At 37.1% G+C, this 20,407-nt stretch overlaps 1 protein-coding gene across 3 annotated transcripts in view; it reads left to right on the forward strand.

Annotated features, from left to right (window-relative positions):
• Positions 1-20,407, forward strand: part of LOC126182312 (helicase domino) — a 425,840-nt gene that overhangs the window by 249,876 nt on the left and 155,557 nt on the right. For all 3 annotated transcript variants that reach the window (XM_049924839.1, XM_049924841.1, XM_049924840.1), the window contains 2 exons: positions 3,995-4,030; positions 7,657-7,828. In XM_049924839.1, coding sequence (XP_049780796.1) covers positions 3,995-4,030; positions 7,657-7,828 — 208 coding nt within the window. The remainder of the gene's footprint in view (positions 1-3,994; positions 4,031-7,656; positions 7,829-20,407) is intronic.

The raw sequence follows: 20,407 nt of genomic DNA on the forward strand, positions 1-20,407 counted from the left end.
AGACAGGAACTGTTGATGACATGCCTCGATCAGGCTACCCAAGGGCTACTATTGCAATGGGTGACAGCTACCTATGGATTATGGCTTGGAGGAAAACTGACAGCAATGCTACCATGTTGAATAATGCTTTTTGTGCAGCCACAGGACTTCGTGTTACGACTCAAACTGTGCGCAGTAGGCTGCATGATGGACAACTTCACTCCCGATATCCATGGTGAGGTCCATCTTTGCAACCAGGACACCATGCAGCATGGTATAGATGGGCCCAACAACATGCTGAATGGACTGCTCAGGATTGGCATCGCATTCTCTTCACCTATGAGTGTTGCATATGCCTACAACTAGACAATCGTCGGAGACGTGTTTTGAGGCAACCTGGTCAGGCTGAAGGCCTTAGACACACTGTCCACCAAATGCAGCAAGGTGGAGGTTTCCTGATGTTTTGGGGTGGCATTATGTTGGGCCACCATATGCTACTGGTGTTCATAGAAAGCGCCGTAATGGCTGACAATACGTAAATGCCATCCTCTGACTGATATTGCAGCCATATCAGCAGCATATTGGTGAGGCATTCATCTTGATACGTGACCCACCAACCACTTTGAGGGATCTACCGAATCGCCGTTGAGGAGTGGGACAATCTGGAACAACAGTGCCTTGATGAACTTGTGGATAGTATGCCATGACAAACACAGGTATGCATCAATGCAAGAGGACGTGCTACTTGCTATTAGAGGTATCGATGTGTACAGCAATCTGGACCACCACCTCCAAAGGTCTCGCTGTATGGTGGTACAACATGCAATGTGTGGTTTTTCATGAGCAATAAAAAGGGCAGAAATGATGTTTATGTTGATCTCTATTCCAGTTTTCTGTACAGGTTCTGGAACTCTCAGAACCCAGGTGATGCAAAACTTTTTTATGTGTGTATTAGCTGTTGAGATTTAACAACAAATCATCTATGATTTATTTGTTTATGGTTTTTGGTTCAGGTCTTTAAATTATTTGTTACTAATCCAAAACTTTTAATTGATTTATTATTGGATATCTATATTTGTACAGATCATACGTGACTTTTCCCTCAGCCAAAACTTTATGTATATGGAAAAATCCAAATCACATTTTACACAAATTTCCCCTCATAAGTCACCCAGCCAAGGTAGTTTGGCTTGGTTTTACAAAAGAAGGCAATTTATACAATCTCCAATAGATCTGTAAGTAATTAACCTCTGTAGCATTCAAACCAACAAGGCGAATGACCTTGTTTCTATATAGAATGTATTGCAAGACTAAGTAAACTTTCTGCAAAGGCTTAAACTGCAAAAATGAATAATTAAGTGAGCTTGATTGCAAAACAGGAGAAGAAAAAAGACAAGAAAGAAAACGAGAATATAAAGAAAGCAAATAGAGAAAAAGTAATACTTGTGCATAAATCAAACAATGGAAAATCCAGGATGGAATGTAACAGATTATGAAAAAGAAAGTTGCTACTCACCATATAGCGGAGATGCTGAGTTGCAGATACGTACAACAAAAAGATTGTCACAAATAAAGCTTTCAGCCAGTAAGGCCTTCGTCAGAACTAGACCACACACACACACACACACACAACTGCAGCTCAGACAACTGAAACCTTACTGGCCAAAAGCTTTATTTGTGACAGGCCTTTTGTTGTGCCTACCTGCAACTCAATATCTCTGCTATATGGTGAATAGCAACATTCCTTTTCATAGTATTACTACTTGTGCATAGGGTCATCTATTTTTGTAGCCATACATCTGTGGTAATAGTATAAATTGTGAAACTGTTTTCTTATTTTTTTGTAGGGAATTATGTAATCCTGTATGAGATCTCATCATAAGCCTTCATTTTATTTTTACCTGTAAGCTGAAGATGTTTCCTGTTTTAGAAATTTGTAAGTTCTACACTATTGCAATATTGGTTTTTGGGGTTAAATTCACCACTGATCTGCATCATGTGTGTCATGCCCCACCACCCCCACAAAAAAAGACTATGTCAAAAGTTTTAAAAACATATATTGTTATTATGGAAATTATGAGCATAAGTTACTTGTACTACTGTTCCATCCAATAATTCTTTTGTGTGTGTAAATCATCATGACAAAAATTGAAACTAACAACGTTTTTAGCATTTCCATGTGCTCCACAACTGTTTGAAAAGATATAAGTGAAAGTGTGGTATATTTAAAATTAATGATGTCATAATAATATTGTTGTCTCAAGACTGTATAACTAACCACGTTACAATTATTGTTTGGGTTTATGTTTCAACATATTTGAATTTGCACATTCTATAAGAAAGAGGCTAAAAACAGCTTTCTAATAAAGGTCCAACATAGTTGCAATGGATGGGGCAGCCAAGTCAAGTGCACATTTACATTCCTAGTCTGCAAAAGCTGAAATACAGGAAACTGCAGAGGTTGTTGGTATAGCTTGGATTTTAGCATAGGATGGATGATAGCATAACTTTGATGCATCATGGACTACTTACAGAGCATATTTATAAACATCTAGATTCCATCTGGATACAATTACAAATTTGTGGAGTAGCTTTAAAGAAATTATCAATAATGAGGCAGCAGATGTTCAGGAAACTGAGCTTATAAGTGTTTATTGCTCAATGAGCATGTTTTCTTTTGAATTTTTTAGCTAGGCATAATTTCTATTTCTTTTCCAAAAATGTTCATAAAATATCCTTCATTCATTTTATGAAGTAGTATTAGTTTGTTTTCTATATTGTGCACTGTGTTTCTCTTGTATGAACTGAGATGCAAAAGTGGAGTTATTTCATAAGTTCATTCTTTCTAGTTCCATGTGTTCTTTGTAGTGTGTTTTAAAGTTTCTTCTTGCTTGTCCAATGTAGCTGGCTGTGCAATCAGAATAGTCAATTTTATGTATGCCACTGTTATGGTATAAGTTTTGTATTATATTAATATCATGCATAAAAAGACTTAATAGTGAAGTTGAGATTTATATGTAATGTTTTTTTGAGAAGTTTAGTGAGTTTATATGAGACTTGACCATAGAAAGGAAACAATATAAATTGATTTTTATGTAGCAACTTGTTTTAAGCTAGTTGATTCCTTGTTGATTTTGCTTACTATTATGCCCATAAGAAATATTTATTTTTAATTTTTTTTTTAATTTTGGAAATGGTAGAAACAGATTAATTATGGAGTAACCTTCAGAATGTAGAAAAATATGATTCAATATCTATGAGGGATGCAGATCAGAACATTATCAGAATGTTGTTATGTTCCACAAAAACATGATTCCATGAATCCTTCAATTTTTCTCCAAGACTTGATTGTCGATCATCTGACTTAACATGTAGTGGGTATATTGTGAACACCTTCACTGCTAGTCTTTAGACAACCCATATTTTGAGGAAAGTATCTTATCACTAGAGTCACAATTTCTTTTTTAATATTTCTACTCTTGCTATCAAAAACATACACTCAGTTAACAATCATTGTTAACACTTAACAATTAGACAGACTTGTTGGCCAGTATACTTACCATCAGGAGTAAATGTCGTACTGCCAACTGACACCAAAAAAGTAGATACACTATCGTAGCTCTTGTAACTGATAATTCCTTCCTCAACAGTGAGAGAGGAATAGATTTGGGGCAAAATTGAAAAACAAAGACAGGTCATTCAGACCCCAAGATCAGAAGGATCTGCTTAGTGTTGTCACATACAACTTTCATATTTTGTGGGAAGAAAAAACATGTTACACTGAAATCAGGGAGGCTCATGGCAGTAACAGAGGTTTTTAGATCACTAGTGAAAGTTCTCTCTCAGAAATTAGTTTTAACATAAACTTTGTTTAACCTCAGGAGCCTCTCTCCTAAAAATGGTGAATGTGTATCCAATGGTAGATACTTGTACTTAAATCAAAAGTTTACTACTTTTTGAAAGATGATTATATTTTTTTAATTTTTTCCTCTTATGTCTTTTGTAATCATTACAGGTCATGGGTTCCACACAGCTGAAAGAACAGTTAATGGTAAGTAGCGATTGTAACTTCCTTGCATTGGATGTAATCATTTTTGGATTATGTGGTGAACATTTTGAATTTCAATTTTGTTACATAAAATTGTCGATATGAAACTAAAACTATGAAGAAAATTCTTAAAAATTATTGTCAATTCTAAATTAGGTTACAACAAATTCTTGGTTGTTCCGAGGAAGGATGTTGCTTTTTGGCAATGAACAACAAGTAGACAAAGAGTTGGCAATGTTTATGTAATGAAATGTGGCAATAAGCTTTTTAATGTCTCACAGTCTTCGACTGTTTTCTGCACATTTCAAATTTGGAACATTAAATTGTTACAGGTCCGTTCTTGCAAGCACTTGAAGATCTTGCAAACCGTCAGGTCTGTTTAGTGTTAATGGGAGTTGCTTTCTGTGCCCAAATTGGTTTCTTAAAATTTAAGGGGAATCCAAATGAGTGTTTCTGTGACTTTGTTTTACCTGTTTTACTGTTTTTCTTATTATTTGATAATTTTGTGCACATTAGCAAGGTTGTTTTCCTTAATATATTGCTTAAAAATACAGAAGGAATATATTTCCATTTTTATTGACATGTGTATACCTAATTAAGATTCAGTTATTTAAATAAGTGACAAATCTATTAAACATTGAACTTTGCAAAGAATTAACACTTGTTGGCTGGAGTCTGTCTTACCAAATATATTATTCTAGCTAAAAAATATGACTGCTGAAAATTATGTTATTTAAAAAATGAGCATTAAAAATAATAAAAAATGAACATTAAAAATAATGAAATTCAAGTTTCATAACAGTTTCAAGAGTGGTGGTTTTGTTGCTATAATTTCATAAAATTGGAACGAAATTTGTTTCCTATATGCAGAACTTAGTACCTTGCGAAGAACCCCCTGAAGCAGAAGGTGTGCCCTTGCTATTTTCCAGTCCTTGAAATGATTTACCCAGCATTTATGTACTGTTAGTGCAAAGGAATCCAATCAATCAGAAAAATATACTTCACAAATGAAGAGCTTTTGTGTGCTGTTGTAAGTGACTCAAAATCTTTTAGCAAGCTCTCGTATACTTCCCATTATCTAGTATGGAATATCTTCAGTCAAATGGGTATTTTATTCAGGGTTATTGCTTTAAAAATTCCCTATCACGTTGTGCCGCATTTGTATGTGGTCATCGAGATGAATGGGGATTTAAGAAAGACCGATATTTAGGTTTTTCTGTTTTTCATCTTCCAACATTATTCAGAGGTTTAAAACAATTAACCATTACCCACTGTTCGCAGCTCCCTGACATACCGTAAAAATGTGTAATGGACATCTACTCTGCAGGTCACACTAAAGTTCCTAGCAGAGGGTTCTTTGGGCCATCTTCAAACTATTTCACCGTTCCACTCTCTAACAGTGTATGGAAAAAATGAACACTAAAATCTTTTTTGTATGCGCTCTGATTTCTCTTATTTCATTACAGTGATCATTCCTCCGTGTGTAGTTTAGTGACAAAAATATTTTTGCATTCAGAGGAACAAGTTGGTGACTGAAATTTTGTGAAAAGATCCCTGTGCAACAAACGATGACTTTGTTTTAATGATTGCCTCTCCAATTTGCTTTTCATATCCACGACACTCTCTCTCCTATTTCATGAATACAAAACAGGTTGCCCTTCTAGGGACTTTTTTGATGTAAGGTCCCCATACCACAAGGCAAGCAGAGGATGGATAAGGCTAGTGTAGGCAATAGTGGATTTGTTACAGCTTTTGTGTCTTCTGCCAATAAAATTCAGTCTTTAGTTTGCGTTCCCCACAACATTATCTATATGACTGTTCCAATTTAAGTTGTTTGTAATTGTAATTACTGAATATTTGGTTGAATTGACACCCTTCAGATTTGTGTGATTTATTGTGTAACAAAACATTAATGGATTTCTTTTCGTATCCATGTGGATGACTTCACACTTCTCCTTATTCAGAGACAACTGATACTTTTCGCACCATACAGAGAAGTGTCCAAGTCATTTTGCAATTGGTTTGATCTCCTGACGCCTGCATTAGATGGTACATTATGGCATCATCTGAAAAAAATCTAAGAAGGCTGCTCAGATTATCTCCTAAATCATATGTGTAAATTGTAATGTAACTGGATAGATAAAAAAACCTATCCACTAAGCAGTGGCAGGAGAACACTCTTATAAAAAGGTATTAGTGTTTGCTAGATTTCTGAGCTAGTGCCTCAAAGGGCTGGCGAGGTTTAGGAAAAGGGGTAGAATTCGGAAAAGTCACCCAAAACCCAGGTTCAGGAGAGACTTATTGGATGGGATGAGAAGGAAAGTAAGTCTCCCCTGACCATGAATTCTGGGTGACTTTTCCAAATTCTACCCCTTTTCCTAAACTTCAAAATTTCATTTCCTTCACCCCTCTTCTTTCCCCTTCAGCCCTTCTGCCTGAAGAAAGAGCCTAAGGCTTGCATATTTAATACCTTTTATATGTGTGTTCTCCTGCCAAGTGGTGAGTAGATTTTTTTTATATACAGCTACATTATATTTTCAAAAATTTATTATTTTTGTTGATGTATATACCGGTAGATTAGGAACAGCAGAGGACATATAACACTTCCTTGGGAAATGCCAGATGTCACTTCTGTTTTACTCTATGATTTTCCGTCAGTTACTACATACTGTGACCTTAATGAGAGGAAAACACGAGTCCAGTTCCCCCAACTGAAATGGTACCCCATAAACACACAATTTGATTAGAAGTCTCTTGTGAGGAATGATGTCAAAAGACTTACGGAAATATAGAAATAGTGGAATCAATCTGAGATCCCCTGTTGATAGCAGTTGTTGCATCATACGAATAAAGAGACAGTTGAATCTGTGTTGACAGTGTGTCAATAGCCATTTGCTCTCATAATGTTCAAACACAATATATGTTCCAAAATACTACCGCAAATCAACATCAGTGAAATAAGTCTGTAATTCATCGGATTACTCCTATTTCCTTTCCTTTGTATTGGTGTAACCTGTGCAACTTTTCATTTTTTTTGGTATAGATCTTCCATCGAGTGAGTGGTTGTATGCGGCAGCTGGGAAAGGGGCTGTAGTATCATCATAGTCTGAAAGAAACACAATGTCATCTGACAACCCATTTACCTCAAGATAGGCATCTGCTTGTTTACCTTATGCTTGCTATATGAATACATAGTTGACCAGGTTACTAGCATCTTCAGCAACTCCCATAAGGGAATTTATGACTGATACTATATTGTAAATGGCCTATAACATCTATAGATCATTGTTCCTGTCAGATTCCTTTAAAAGAGCTTTATAGAAAAACCACCAATCAATAATATCTTCCTTTTGTCTTTCAGATACTACAGTAAGGCTTCAAAACTCTCCCCAGCTACCCAGTAGTGACCTGTACAGTGTAACAACATCAAGAATTATGCTGTATTAGTTCAAAAGTGCATGCTTCTAGATCCCGATATATACACAATTTATGATTTCGAAATTTTTGAATTTATATTCAGTATTTGGTCTATTGTCTTGTTATTCGACGGACTTTTTTTCCAGTAGATTAAGTTGTAATGGACTGATATTTTCCATGTTGTATGTCTAAAGGCTGTGATACATTTTCAGATGTGGTGTCCACCAACTCCACCACAAGATGAAAATGATGTTTATATAGATCACTCTCTTGGTTTTCTGTATGAACAAACAATAATGTCTGAATCTCAGCTACCTGCAGTTTATGTAAAGAAGGACTTCAAGCGATATAGACTTGACATTTCTCCTGGATCAGACAGAGATGGTATGTTTGTAACCTTTTTGTTTGTAATTACAGCTATTAAATAGAAGTCGGCTCTGTTTATTATGAATGTGTACTTGTCCCCCCCCCCCCCCCTACCCCCGGAAGCCACATCCAGTTTTCCAATAGTATATTGTATTTGCATACAGTGTTCCTTATTTTGTGTCATTTGCCTGGTGAAAAGAGCAGATATATTATTTTATGAGAAGGAAAGTCGCTACTCACCATGTAACGGAGATGCTGAGTTGCAGATAGACACTCTCAATTAAAGCTCAATAACATATGCTGTAATCCATTTCCTCTTGTTTTTGGGTTTAATTTTTCCAACTATCTTTTTTGCTGCTTTGTATATACCAGATTTAATTTGATACCAGTTTTCATTTACTCCACCATTTGAAAATACTTTGCTCATGAAATTTTACTATGGAAACTGAAATCACAGGCTATCAGTGACACTTGTGTTCTGAGATGTTTATATTTTTCCACCTCCGTGTTGCAAATGTTTTGAGTGGAATGCCCAGTCGATGCGCTGTTGTTTTCACATCAATTCTACCAACATTTAGAGTTGTTTAGTTCTCTGGGTTTTGTAAAATCCCTGGATTCATATCTCGTTGCTGTGCAGCCTATGAAAAGGATTGTGGAAGACTCCCAAATAAATTCCAAAATACAGTGCAGTTTTAATACCAATATATTTCCAGGACTCTGGTGTCCGAGCCTGGTGAACTGTACCGGTTACATCACATGTACCCAAAGTTGACATCAAACGACACAGAGTTCACAACAATCAACAAACGAGTGAACCTACAATACATTTGCTCGCAACCCTAGCCAAAAAACGAGAGCCCCAAGGTGCCTGTGTGACCTCTATTTATACTTTTGTTAACAATTACCTACAATGAAAATTACAATTTTATGTAAAATCACAATTAAAAGTTAAACCGAATATGAGCTACACATTGCTAAAAATTTACAATCTCAGTGCTGAACAAGATGAACCTATTTTCAACTTAGTTACGAGTTAATATAACATTTTCTGACCAATTATGTTACAGGTAACAATTACATTTCTAAATTTGTTTATAACAAATCAACTAGTGCCTGGATTTTAGTGCTAACATATATCAGAGATTCAATTAACATGCTTTATTTATATGTTCTATTTAATTTGCTGTAGTAATTTTGTACTGATAGGTTTACTGGTACCTCCTGACCATGTGCTCTATTTCTTTCGATTAGTTACAGTATTAATTTTACATTTATATTGTGTTTCTCACATAAGAACAATGTTAAATGCTTTTGGCACATTCAAAATGCACACGGTGGCTTTTACGCGTATGGTTTAAGCAAAGCATCGTTTTCGAATTATATGTATACTGAAATAGTGGTTACTTTTGTATGTAATTTGGAAACAGGTCACTTTACAATTGGACAATTAGGACTGGTGTTTATCTTTAATGCTTTCCGAGGGGTTCTGATAGGTAGCAATGAGATACAGTAATATTTCAGGTCTTACGCCCAAAACTTTGATTAATTTTCAATTGTCTGAGGATATCTTTAATTACGTGATCACACTCTGAATAGTGATAGGTTGTATGTTCCTCTTCATCATAAAACACAGTATTCAATGTAATTTCTTTATTATTAATCAGCCTCATAATTGTTGTTTTCCTTTGGTAAACTGCAGGTTCTTTCTGTTTTGTGACAAAAAATGAAGACTGAATTATACAGTATTACAATATTTAGTCTCTTGTGATACTTGAATAAAACCATGGATATTCTCTTTTACATGTTAAATCCATCATCACATCAGCTCAGAGTTACTCTTAAGAGTCATAATAGCTTCCAGCACTAAATAGTTTTCTTTTTATTTTCTTTCAATACTTCTTTAATTATAAAAACTTCAAAATGCAAATAATGGCATTAACTCCCCAGAAATGGTTTTTCTTTTCAGTAAATAAGGCTGTAAGTATTAACCAGTGAATATTTTCTTTCTGTGTATGTTCACTGTTTTAACTGGAGTTATTGACAGCGCTCATAGATCACATATAAATAAACTTCATGTGTTCTCTGATGAGTTCCTAATGCGCACTGAACAAATTTTAACTCAAAATATGTGACAATATTCTCCTTTCAGTTTTTCTAGTTCTTAACAATTGAAAAGAATACAAAGTTTTTGTGTAATTTGAGTACAATGAATGTAGAGGTCTACAATACTGGAAAACCAGATTTTCTTGCAATTGCAACAGTCATTTAAATTGCAATGGTGGCTGGCTCAGCATATATGCCTATTACTTTTAAAATACTGTCTCCAGAATGTTGTGTTGTTCGTGTGCATGATACGAAACAAAAATAAATACACGAATATTAAATATTAGTTACAGATTAAAAAATGTAACGCACAGAGTCAAATTAAATATGTGTTTATTATAACACTTTAATATATTTTGCATGTCATTGCGTCTCCATGTCTGTGATTGCTTAAGGGAGAAGAACAGCTGTGTTAAAGTCTCAACACTTTATAGGAAAGTTCCACTTGTCAAACCCTCATAGCACCCAGACCCTGCCAAGCTGATCTTTTTAATTTACCACACCCTCCAAAATTCCTTTCCCACAGCTCAAAATTCAGAACCCAAACAAACCTAAAACACTGTTGTTAATCTTTCCACCAAAAACCTCAGTCCTACAGAAGTTTCAGTCCTGTCCAAAAGGCCTCACTTGCAGCATAACACCAGAGATTAACCATGCTGGACTTGTAAAAGGCCTACTCTCCTCACTGTTCCTTCATTGGAAACTCTTCTTTGCCCTCAGTCCCTCCTACCAAGTCAACCTATCCCAATACTGAACATTGCCTCTCCCAATCATACTACTATCCAAATGTGACCCTCACCCTCTCCTACCTTACCACCCCTACCACCCCTTGCTTATCTTCCAGGAATCCCTTACCTCTGACTTGGTCTCACCATTCTTTCCCAGGTCCCCACCTAAGAACACTAACCTTTCAGCAGAAGAAAACGGCCATACACAAACTTAAAACAGATTTTTATCTAATAAACCCCCTGTAGACAAAGGCTCTACCACTGTCATGGCAAGTCACAGTGATTACCTGGCAGAAGACCTCTACCAAGTGTCTAATTCCTCCACCTACAAGCTCTGGCATAGTGAGTCCATCCCAGAAGTCCACGATAACCTTCAAACCCTATTGAAATCCATAGGACCCTCCCAGAACCACTTACTGGAATCTATTTCCCTCCTGAGCACAGCACCATCCCACACACCAACTTTCTGCACAAAGTCCACAAACCCAACAATCCTGGACACCTCATTGTAGCTGGTTATTGTGCTTGCAATGAAAGAATTTCTGCTCTTATTACCGTTGTCCAAAACCAGGCCTCCCACCTCAAAGATACTAAACACTAACCACTTCCTTTACCTATTCTCCACCATTCCTCCTGAATCCCTTCTCATCACTGTTGAGACCACCTCCCTACACATGGAAATGATGGCATTTCCAGCAAAATACTAAAAGCTTGTTCTCAACAGATAAGTAAGATTCTCAGCCACCTGTGTAATAGCTCTTTGGAACAGGGCATTTTCCCTGATAGACTGAAATTTGCTATTGTTGTACCTTTGCATAAAAAGGGGTTAGATCTGATGTCAACAATTACCGTCCAATCTCCCTTGTAACAGCTTTATCCAAAATTTTTGAGAAAGTAATGTATTCAAGAGTAGCTTCACATATCTGTAAAAATGAATTACTAACAAAATGTCAGTTTGGTTTCCAGAAAGGTTTTTCAACAGAAAATGCCATATATGCTTTCACCAATCAAATTTTGAATGATCTGAATAACCGAACACCACCCATTGGGATTTTTTGTGATCTCTCAAAGGCTTTTGATTGTGTAAATCATGAAATTCTGCTAGACAAGCTCAAGTATTGTGGCATGAGTGGGACAGTGGACAAATGGTTTAATTCGTACCTAACTGGAAGATTGCAGAAAGTTGAAATAAGCAGTTCTCATAATATGCAAAGATCAGCACATTCCTCAAACTGTGGAACTATCAAGAATGGGGTTCCACAAGGGTCAGTCTTGGGCCCTTTGTTGTTGTTAATATATATTAATGACTTGCCATTCTATATTCATGAAGAGGCAAAGTTAGTTATCTTTGCTGATGATACAAGTATAGTGATCACACCTGACAAACAAGAATTAACTGATGAAATTGTCAATAATGTCTTTCAGAAAATTACTAAGTGGTTCCTTGTAAACGGACTCTCACTGAATTTTGATAAGACACAGTACATACAGTTCCATATAGTAAATGGTATGATGCCATTAATAAATATAGACCTTAATCAGAAGCATATAGCTAAAGTAGAATATTCAAAATTTTTAGGTGTGTCCATTGATGAGAGATTAAATTGGAAGAAACACATTGATGATCTGCTGAATTGTTTGAGTTCAGCTACTTATACAGTAAGGGTCATTGCAAATTTTGGTGATAAATATCTTAGTAAATTAGCTTACTACACCTATTTTCACTCATTGCTTGCATGTTGTTGTTGTTGTGGTCTTCAGTCCTGAGACTGGTTTGATGCAGCTCTCCATGCTACTCTATCCCGTGCAAACTTCTTCATCTCCCAGTACCTACTGCAACCTACATCCTTCTGAATCTGCTTAGTGTATTCATCCCTTGGTCTCCCTCTACGATTTTTACCCTCCACGCTGTCCTCCAATACTAAATTGGTGATCCCTTGATGCCTCAGAACATGTCCTACCAACCGATCCCTTCTTTTGGTCAAGTTGTGCCACAAACTTCTCTTCTCCCCAATCCTGTTCAATACTTCCTCATTAGTTATGTGATCTACCCATCTAATCTTCAGCATTCTTCTGTAGCACCACATTTCGAAAGCTTCTATTCTCTTCTTGTCCAAACTATTTATCATCCATGTTTCACTTCCATACATGGCTACACTCCATACAAATACTTTCAGAAATGACTTCTTGACACTTAAGTATATACTCGATGTTAACAAATTTCTCTTCTTCAGAAACACTTTCCTTGCCATTGCCAGTCTACATTTTATATCCTCTCTACTTCGACCATCATCAGTTATTTTGCTCCCCAAATAGCAAAACTCCTTTACTACTTTAAGTGTCTCATTTCCTAATCTAATTCCCTCAGCATCACCCGACTTAATTTGACTACATTCCATTATCCTCGTTTTGTTTTTGTTGATGTTCATCTTATATCATCCTTTCAAGACTCTATCCATTCCGTTCAACTGCTCTTCCAAGTCCTTTGCTGTATCTGACAGAATTACAATGTCATCGGCAAACCTCAAAGTTTTTATTTCTTCTCCATGGATTTTAATACCTACTCCGAATTTTTCTTTTGTTTCCTTTACTGCTTGCTCAATATACAGATTGAATAACATCAGGGAGAGGCTACAACCCTGTCTTACTCCCTTCCCAACAACTGCTTCCCTTTCATGTCACTTGACTCTTATAACTGCCATCTGGTTTCTGTACAAATTGTAAATAGCCTTTCGCTTGCATATGGCATCATATTTTGGGGTAATTCATCACTGAGGAATAAAGTATTTATTGCACAAAAGCGTGTAATCAGAATAATAGCTGGAGTCCACCCAAGATCATCCTGCGGACATTTATTTAAGGATCTAGGGATATTCACAGTAGCTTCTCAGTATATATACTCTCTTATGAAATTTGGTATTAACAACCAAACTCATTTCAAAAGTAATAGCAGTGTGCATAACTACAATACTAGGAGAAAGAATGATCTTCACTATTCAAGATTAAATCTAACTTTGGCACAGAAAGGGGTGAATTATACTGCCACTAAAGTCTCTGGTCACTTACAAAAAGTATCAAAAGTCTGACAGATAACCAACAAGTATTTAAGAAGAAATTAAAAGAATTTCTGAATGACAACTCCTTCTACTCCATACAGGAAAGGGCTCTACTGCTACTGCTCTCCAGTACTGTCTGCTCCTGAATTTGAACACATCTTTATATTTTTGATTTGATAAATTTCATCTGGATTTTATGTAAATATATTTCAGTAATGGAAATTCCAGGATGGGAAGAGGAAAATAAAGATGAAGAAAGGCAGTTACTCACCTCTACTTGATTGACACCTGTTACAGTGACTTGACTAGTTTTCAGGCTGCCACTCTTTTTTTGAGTGAAAGTACAACTGTCACACACACACACAACCACAAATACAACCAAGCTGGTTGATTTGGATCCTCTCTCGTCTGAACAGTGTAGGTGGGAACTGCCAAAATACCTTGCATTATTGCAATGCCCTTGACCTAAATCTCTAGTCATCCATATCTCACTCTCGTTTCCTTAACCTCCATAACTATTTTTTTTCTTTAAATTGTTGCCGGGTCAGATGTATGGCGAATGGCGGGGAAATGGTAGCAAGGGACAGGAAAGGACACCAGGTGCACTCAGTGTGTATGCTTGGGGGCCTCTTTCAACATGTTGGAAGAGGCTGTTCCAGCATTCATTGAGGGAACAGTGTGCAACCAGCTGTAGACTGTGGCACATATTGGAACAAATTATGCCTGTCATACGTAAATCATTCCAGCAACTGGCAGAGAAAGTTGAGAAGACCAGCCTTGTGCATGGAGTTTCAATGAAGCTCGCAATTTTTAGCATTGTCTCCAGAACTATTTGTGGCTCTTTGGTTCTGAGTTGAGTGGAAGGACGGAACCAGAGTCTTCGAAGGTTCTGTGAGAAGCTAGACTGTGAGTTCCTGGACTTGCTTCATAGGGTTGAGAACTGTTGGGTCACCCTAAAAAGGTCAATTGTGCGCTACATGTCGGAGACTGCTACTCAGGTAGCTGACTGTGTGTGGGGTGCACACAGGGGTTTTATAGATTCAGCGACTCTCCATCTAATCCATGTATCGATAGCTGTAGCAAACCCAGAATTGTCAGTGTAAGAAAGAAAGAAATGCCTTTCATATGTGGCAGTATTAAAATCCTAATGGTTAACAGCCGAAGCATTCACAACAAAGTGCCAGAGTTTGTAGTGCACTTGAAAAACAGTGAAGCTCACATAATACTATGTACAGGAAGCTGGTTGAAACCTGAAATTGATAGCAGTGAGATTTTTGAGGAAAATTTAAATGTATATCAAAAGGCTAGGCAAATGGGAATTGAAGGTGGTGTATTTGTCACAGTAGACAAGAATCTCAAATCACCCCAATATAAAAATTGAAACTGCATGTGAAATTGTTTGGGCAAGACTCAGTATCAGTGATGTCTGTAAAATGACAATTGGATCCTTCTGTCACCTGCCAGTCTCGTTTCCTGATGCATGTGAAAACTTTAGAGAATACCTCAGTTCAGTTGCCTGTAAGTTCCCCAATCGTACTGTAATCATTCGCAGAGACTTTAACCATCTAACAATCATAGTGGAAATTACAGTTTTGTTAGTGGTGTTCGTTATAAGACATCCTGTGAAACGCTACTAAATGCCTTCTCTGGAAACAACCTAGAACATATAATTACGAACCCCACTCTTTATTGAAAATACGCACGCATAGCCCTCCTTACGCTAACTTTGATATCGTTTAGCTTCTGTTTGTCTGAGAGGTACTGGCTGCGTTTAAACTTGGAGTGAAGCTCTCTTTGCTTTCGCAGTAGTTTCCTAACTTTGTCGTTGTACCACGGTGGGTTTTTCCCGTCCCTCACAGTTTTACTCGGCACGTACTTGTCTAAAACGCATTTTATGATTGCCTTGAACTTTTTCCATAAACACTCAACATTGTCAGTGTCGGAACAGAAATTTTCATTTTGATCTGTTAGGTAGTCTGAAATCTGCCTTCTATTACTCTTGCTAAACAGATAAACCTTCCTCCCTTTTTTTATATTCCTATTATCTTCCATATTCAGGGATGCTGCAACGGCCTTATGATCACTGATTCCCTGTTCTGCGCATACAGAGTCGAAAAGTTCGGGTCTGTTTGTTATCAGTAGGTCCAGGATGTTATCTCCACGAGTCGGTTCTCTGTTTAATTGCTTGAGGTAATTTTCGGATAGTGCACTCAGTATAATGTCACTCGATGCTCTGTTCCTACCACCGGTCCTAAACATCTGAGTGTCCCAGTCTATATCTGGTAAATTGAAATCTCCACCTAAGACTATAACGTGCTGAGAAAATTTATGTGAAATGTATTCCAAATTTTCTCTCAGTTGTTCTGCCACTAATGCTGCTGAGTCGGGAGCTTGGTAAAAGGAGCCAATTATTAACCTAGCTCGGTTGTTGAGTGTAACCTCCACCCATAATAATTCACAGGAACTATCCACTTCTACTTCACTACAGGATAAACTACTATTAACAGCGACGAACACGCCACCACTGGTTGCATGCAATCTATCCTTTCTAAACACCGTCTGTGCCTTTGTAAAATTTTCGGCAGAATTTATCTTTGGCTTCAGCCAGCTTTCTATACCTATAACGATTTCAGCTTCGGTGCTTTCTACCAGCACTTGAAGTTCCATTACTTTACCAATGCAGCTTCGACAGTTTACAATTACAATACCGATTGCTGCTTGGTCCCCGCATGTCCTGACTTTGCCCCGCACCCTTCCCAGTGAATAAGACGAACTGAAATTACGAAAAGCAAAGCAACAGTTGAAATGCTTAACCCCATTTTCAAATGTTCTTTTACAAAGGAAAATCCAAGAGTACTCCCCAGTTTAATCCTCGTATCATTGAAAAGATGAATGAAATAAGTATTACTGACATTGGTAAAATTGAACAAAGATCGGTAAAATTGAACAAAGATCCAGGGCTGTCTAATATCCTTGACATCAGTTTGTTGTACAATCTTGGAACACCGTCTGAGGTTAAACATAACGAGGTATCTTGAAGAGTATGACCACCTCTATGCCAACCAGCATGAATTCCAAAACCATTGATCATATGAAACCCAACTTGCACTTTTTTCACTAGACTGACTAAAAGCTTTGGATCAAGACAGTCAGGTAGATGCAGTATGTCTTTATTTCCAAAAAGCATTTGACTCAATGCCACACTTACGCTTACTATCAAAAGTACAATTATGTGGGGTATCAAGTGAAATTTATGACTGGATTGAGGACTTTGGCAGTGTGTTAGGCGTAAACTGTTCTGAGAAAGTCTATAAACAACGTTTCAAGAATCAGCTTTAGATGATCACTCTAGGAATATACTAGAACCTCCACATATCACTCACATAGGAATCGTAGTACAAGATTAGAATAATTACAGCACTGACCAGAGGCATTCAAACATATAATTCTTCCTGTGCTCCATTTATGAATGGAATAGGAATAAACCTTAATAACTGATACAGTAGGGTGTACACTCTGTCATGCACTTCATGGTGGTCTGCAGAGTATAGATGTGGATGTAGATAAAAAATCATCTCTCTTGTTTTGAAAGCTACATATTTTTTTCAAAGTATATGGCTCCCCGCTCTGTGTCAGTTGTATTCAATGACATTCAATTTTATGTTTACAACACATTAAAATTGTTTCTTCTTCTTCTTTTCCTCTGAGTACTGCTGGGATCAATATGAACCCAATATAAATTTGTTTTTGTTTCTTCAGCATAATATTTATGAAAATATAGTCATTACTGTTGCACTGAACCTCTGTAATGTCCTTTTTTATGTTAGTATCTTTTGTAGTTCATTAAAATAGTTCCAATATATTATGCATAAATTAATTGGGATCCGCATGATCCCAGTGGTACTCAGTGAGACAAAAAAATTCTGGTAATAGGAGGCTTAACATAAGCAACAATATTCTGTAAGTGAACTCTGTGCTGGGCACCTATCATAAGCCAACCAGATTGCAATTGGCTCAATACTATCAGTGATCAATTGATCATGCTGAATGTAGAGTTCAGCACTATATGAATTTGAGTAAGAGAGACCAAATATGTTACAGCAAAAAGTTACTTAGGTTTTGCAATACCTAGACAAAAAAAGTCCTACACTGTGCGTAGATAAATTGATGAAAATTATTTTTTTTTTTTTTTTTTTTTTTTTTTTTTTTTTTTTTTCCCCCAATTAAGGTGGTTTCAACTGTGAAAAAGTCAGCCCTGTTGTCACTTGAAAGAAGACAAGACACAAAGGTTAAACAAAGAGGAGCTGTGTATCATAAATATTGTTTGATGTGTTTGTTTGTATGTGTTTTCTCCAGGAAAAAATATAATGTTGTAATTTCCAAATGTTTGGACAGCCCTTTTCCTGTTCTTTCAGTTCTCACAGATGTAGAGAATACACCAAACATCTTTTTCAAGAACATTCACTGCGAATTTGGATTTTTTCATTAAGTAACAAACTCAACCATCATTGTTGGTTGTTTAATGATGTTACGGCATTCCAACATTTTGTAAGATTGAGTGTTCCTCATAATCTCACTTCCATAACTTGATACTGTCAGAAAACATGCAATTGTGGTGAATTGGTACACACAAACAACTACTCATTACAAGCAAGCATGAATACAAAAGTAATTTGATAGGGCGCTGACTCTCGTATGACACTTTGGTAATTGAAACAGAAAAGACACTTCTGTGAAAAGAGCTTCGATACCTACTTGAGGAGATACAAATCTAATATATTGCAGACACAATTGAGTATGATGGTGCAATGTTTAGGACTCTGGACTCACATTTGAAAGTAGAGGATTTCAAATGCAGAGTGTACATAAAGTCCAGAAACACTTTCAATTATTTATTGCACAAGAACTATACGTTGTACAGATGTCATACATATTGCATTTTGAAGAGAAACTCTGAAAGTTATTTTCAAACATTTGATATGTGAACCACGAGTGACACAGCAAATGTCAATACAGTAATCGAATTCTTGCCATACCCGTCCCGGCATGGCATCGTCGACTACGGCAGTCTCGTCCCGTATTCTCTCCTGGAGCTCTGCTATGTCACGTGGTAGAGGCGGTACACACGCCAGATCTTTAATGTGTCCCCACAGAAAAAAGTCGCACGGAGTGAGATTTGGTGATCGGGGAGGCCATTTCACGAAACAGCTGCCCCATTCTGTAGCACGGCCGATCCATCGATGCGGCAGCTCCATGTTCAGGTACCCACGAATTTCACGATGAAAATGGGGTGGAGCCCCATCCTGCTGAAAGATGAATGGAGGGTCCTGCATTGAGGCATCAGCCATTGCTGTAATATGGCAAGGTAGGAATATCCAGTGACAGTGCTCTCGGCGAAGAAGAATTCACTTCGCTCACACAGAGATGTCCGCTTCTCTTTGCCGGGCACAAGCAACCCATCATAACGAATTTGTTGTGCCAGTGGTAAATGGCCTTCCTTGTTGGTGGCTTCTTACCGTACTTGTTTCTAAACACCTGTTGAACAGCTGTAGCACACTTGTTTTTGTCAGACTCCAACACACAGGAAGCTTGCTCCATACCTGAACTTGCCATGTTTGCCATTAGTGCTGACTATCAGCAAATTACCGAACTACGCTGTGGTGGTATACATGAAAAAGAACTTCCAGGGTTTCTCTTCAGAATTACATATGTATGATATCTGTATAGTGTTTGATTCTTGTGCAATAAATAATTGAAAGTGTTCCCAGACTGTATGTACACCCTGTATGTATCTGGTCATCTTTTATTGGATACCACAACCACAAATTTATTACGAGACATTTCTACTTCTACCTTGGCTGTTATACAGCCACTGTCAGTGGCAGTCAAATAAAAACAAGACACGTAGAACAAAAATTCAGTAAACTGTGCATTATTTCAAAAATAATCACCATTATTGTTAATACATTTATCCCACTGTGAGACGAGATGGTCAGTGCCTTCATGCAAAATTATGTGTCACTGCCAACGGAACCATGATTGTACCCAGGCAGGCATGTCTTTGCCCAAAGCAAATTGATGGACACAAATGTCTTACTTCAGGGTTCCAAAAATATGGAAATCATATGGGAGAAACTCGGACTGTATGAAGAATGTGTAAGAGCTTCCCAGCAAAATTTCTGCAGTGTACTTGAAAAGTGAGTGGGACCTTATGTAGCTAAGGTTGTTTTCAAGTATGCTGCATAGGTTTCTTTAGGACTTCCTTACACATGCTCCATACAGTACCGATAGCTCCCAGTGCAGTTTCCAAATTTTTGGAGCCCTGAAGAAAGACACTCGTGGCTGTCAGTTTGCTTCGGATGAAGAGGTACACACCTAAGTACAATCAAGGTTCTGCAGGCAACTGTAAACATTTTTCCATGAAGGCATTGACTGTCTTGTCTCACAGTGGGATAAATGTGTTAACAGTTCTGGTGGTTATGTTTGAAATAATGAACAGTTTATTTACTTTTTTCCAGATTTCTCATTTTCATTTGACTACCCCTTATACTGGGAGGTCAGAAATAGTCTGAAAAGCTAGGAAGGGTGTTGCAGTGTAGATTGTGCTGCAAAATAACTGTTCAGAAAAAAATTCTATACACTGTGCTGTTTTGAAGTTAATTAACATGGAAGTTAGCCAAACAAGCAATTGTGCACACAAATTCAAGTGG

This window comes from Schistocerca cancellata, chromosome 1 (genome assembly GCF_023864275.1).
Source record: "Schistocerca cancellata isolate TAMUIC-IGC-003103 chromosome 1, iqSchCanc2.1, whole genome shotgun sequence".
In the NCBI taxonomy this organism is placed as follows: Eukaryota; Metazoa; Arthropoda; class Insecta; order Orthoptera; family Acrididae; genus Schistocerca; species Schistocerca cancellata.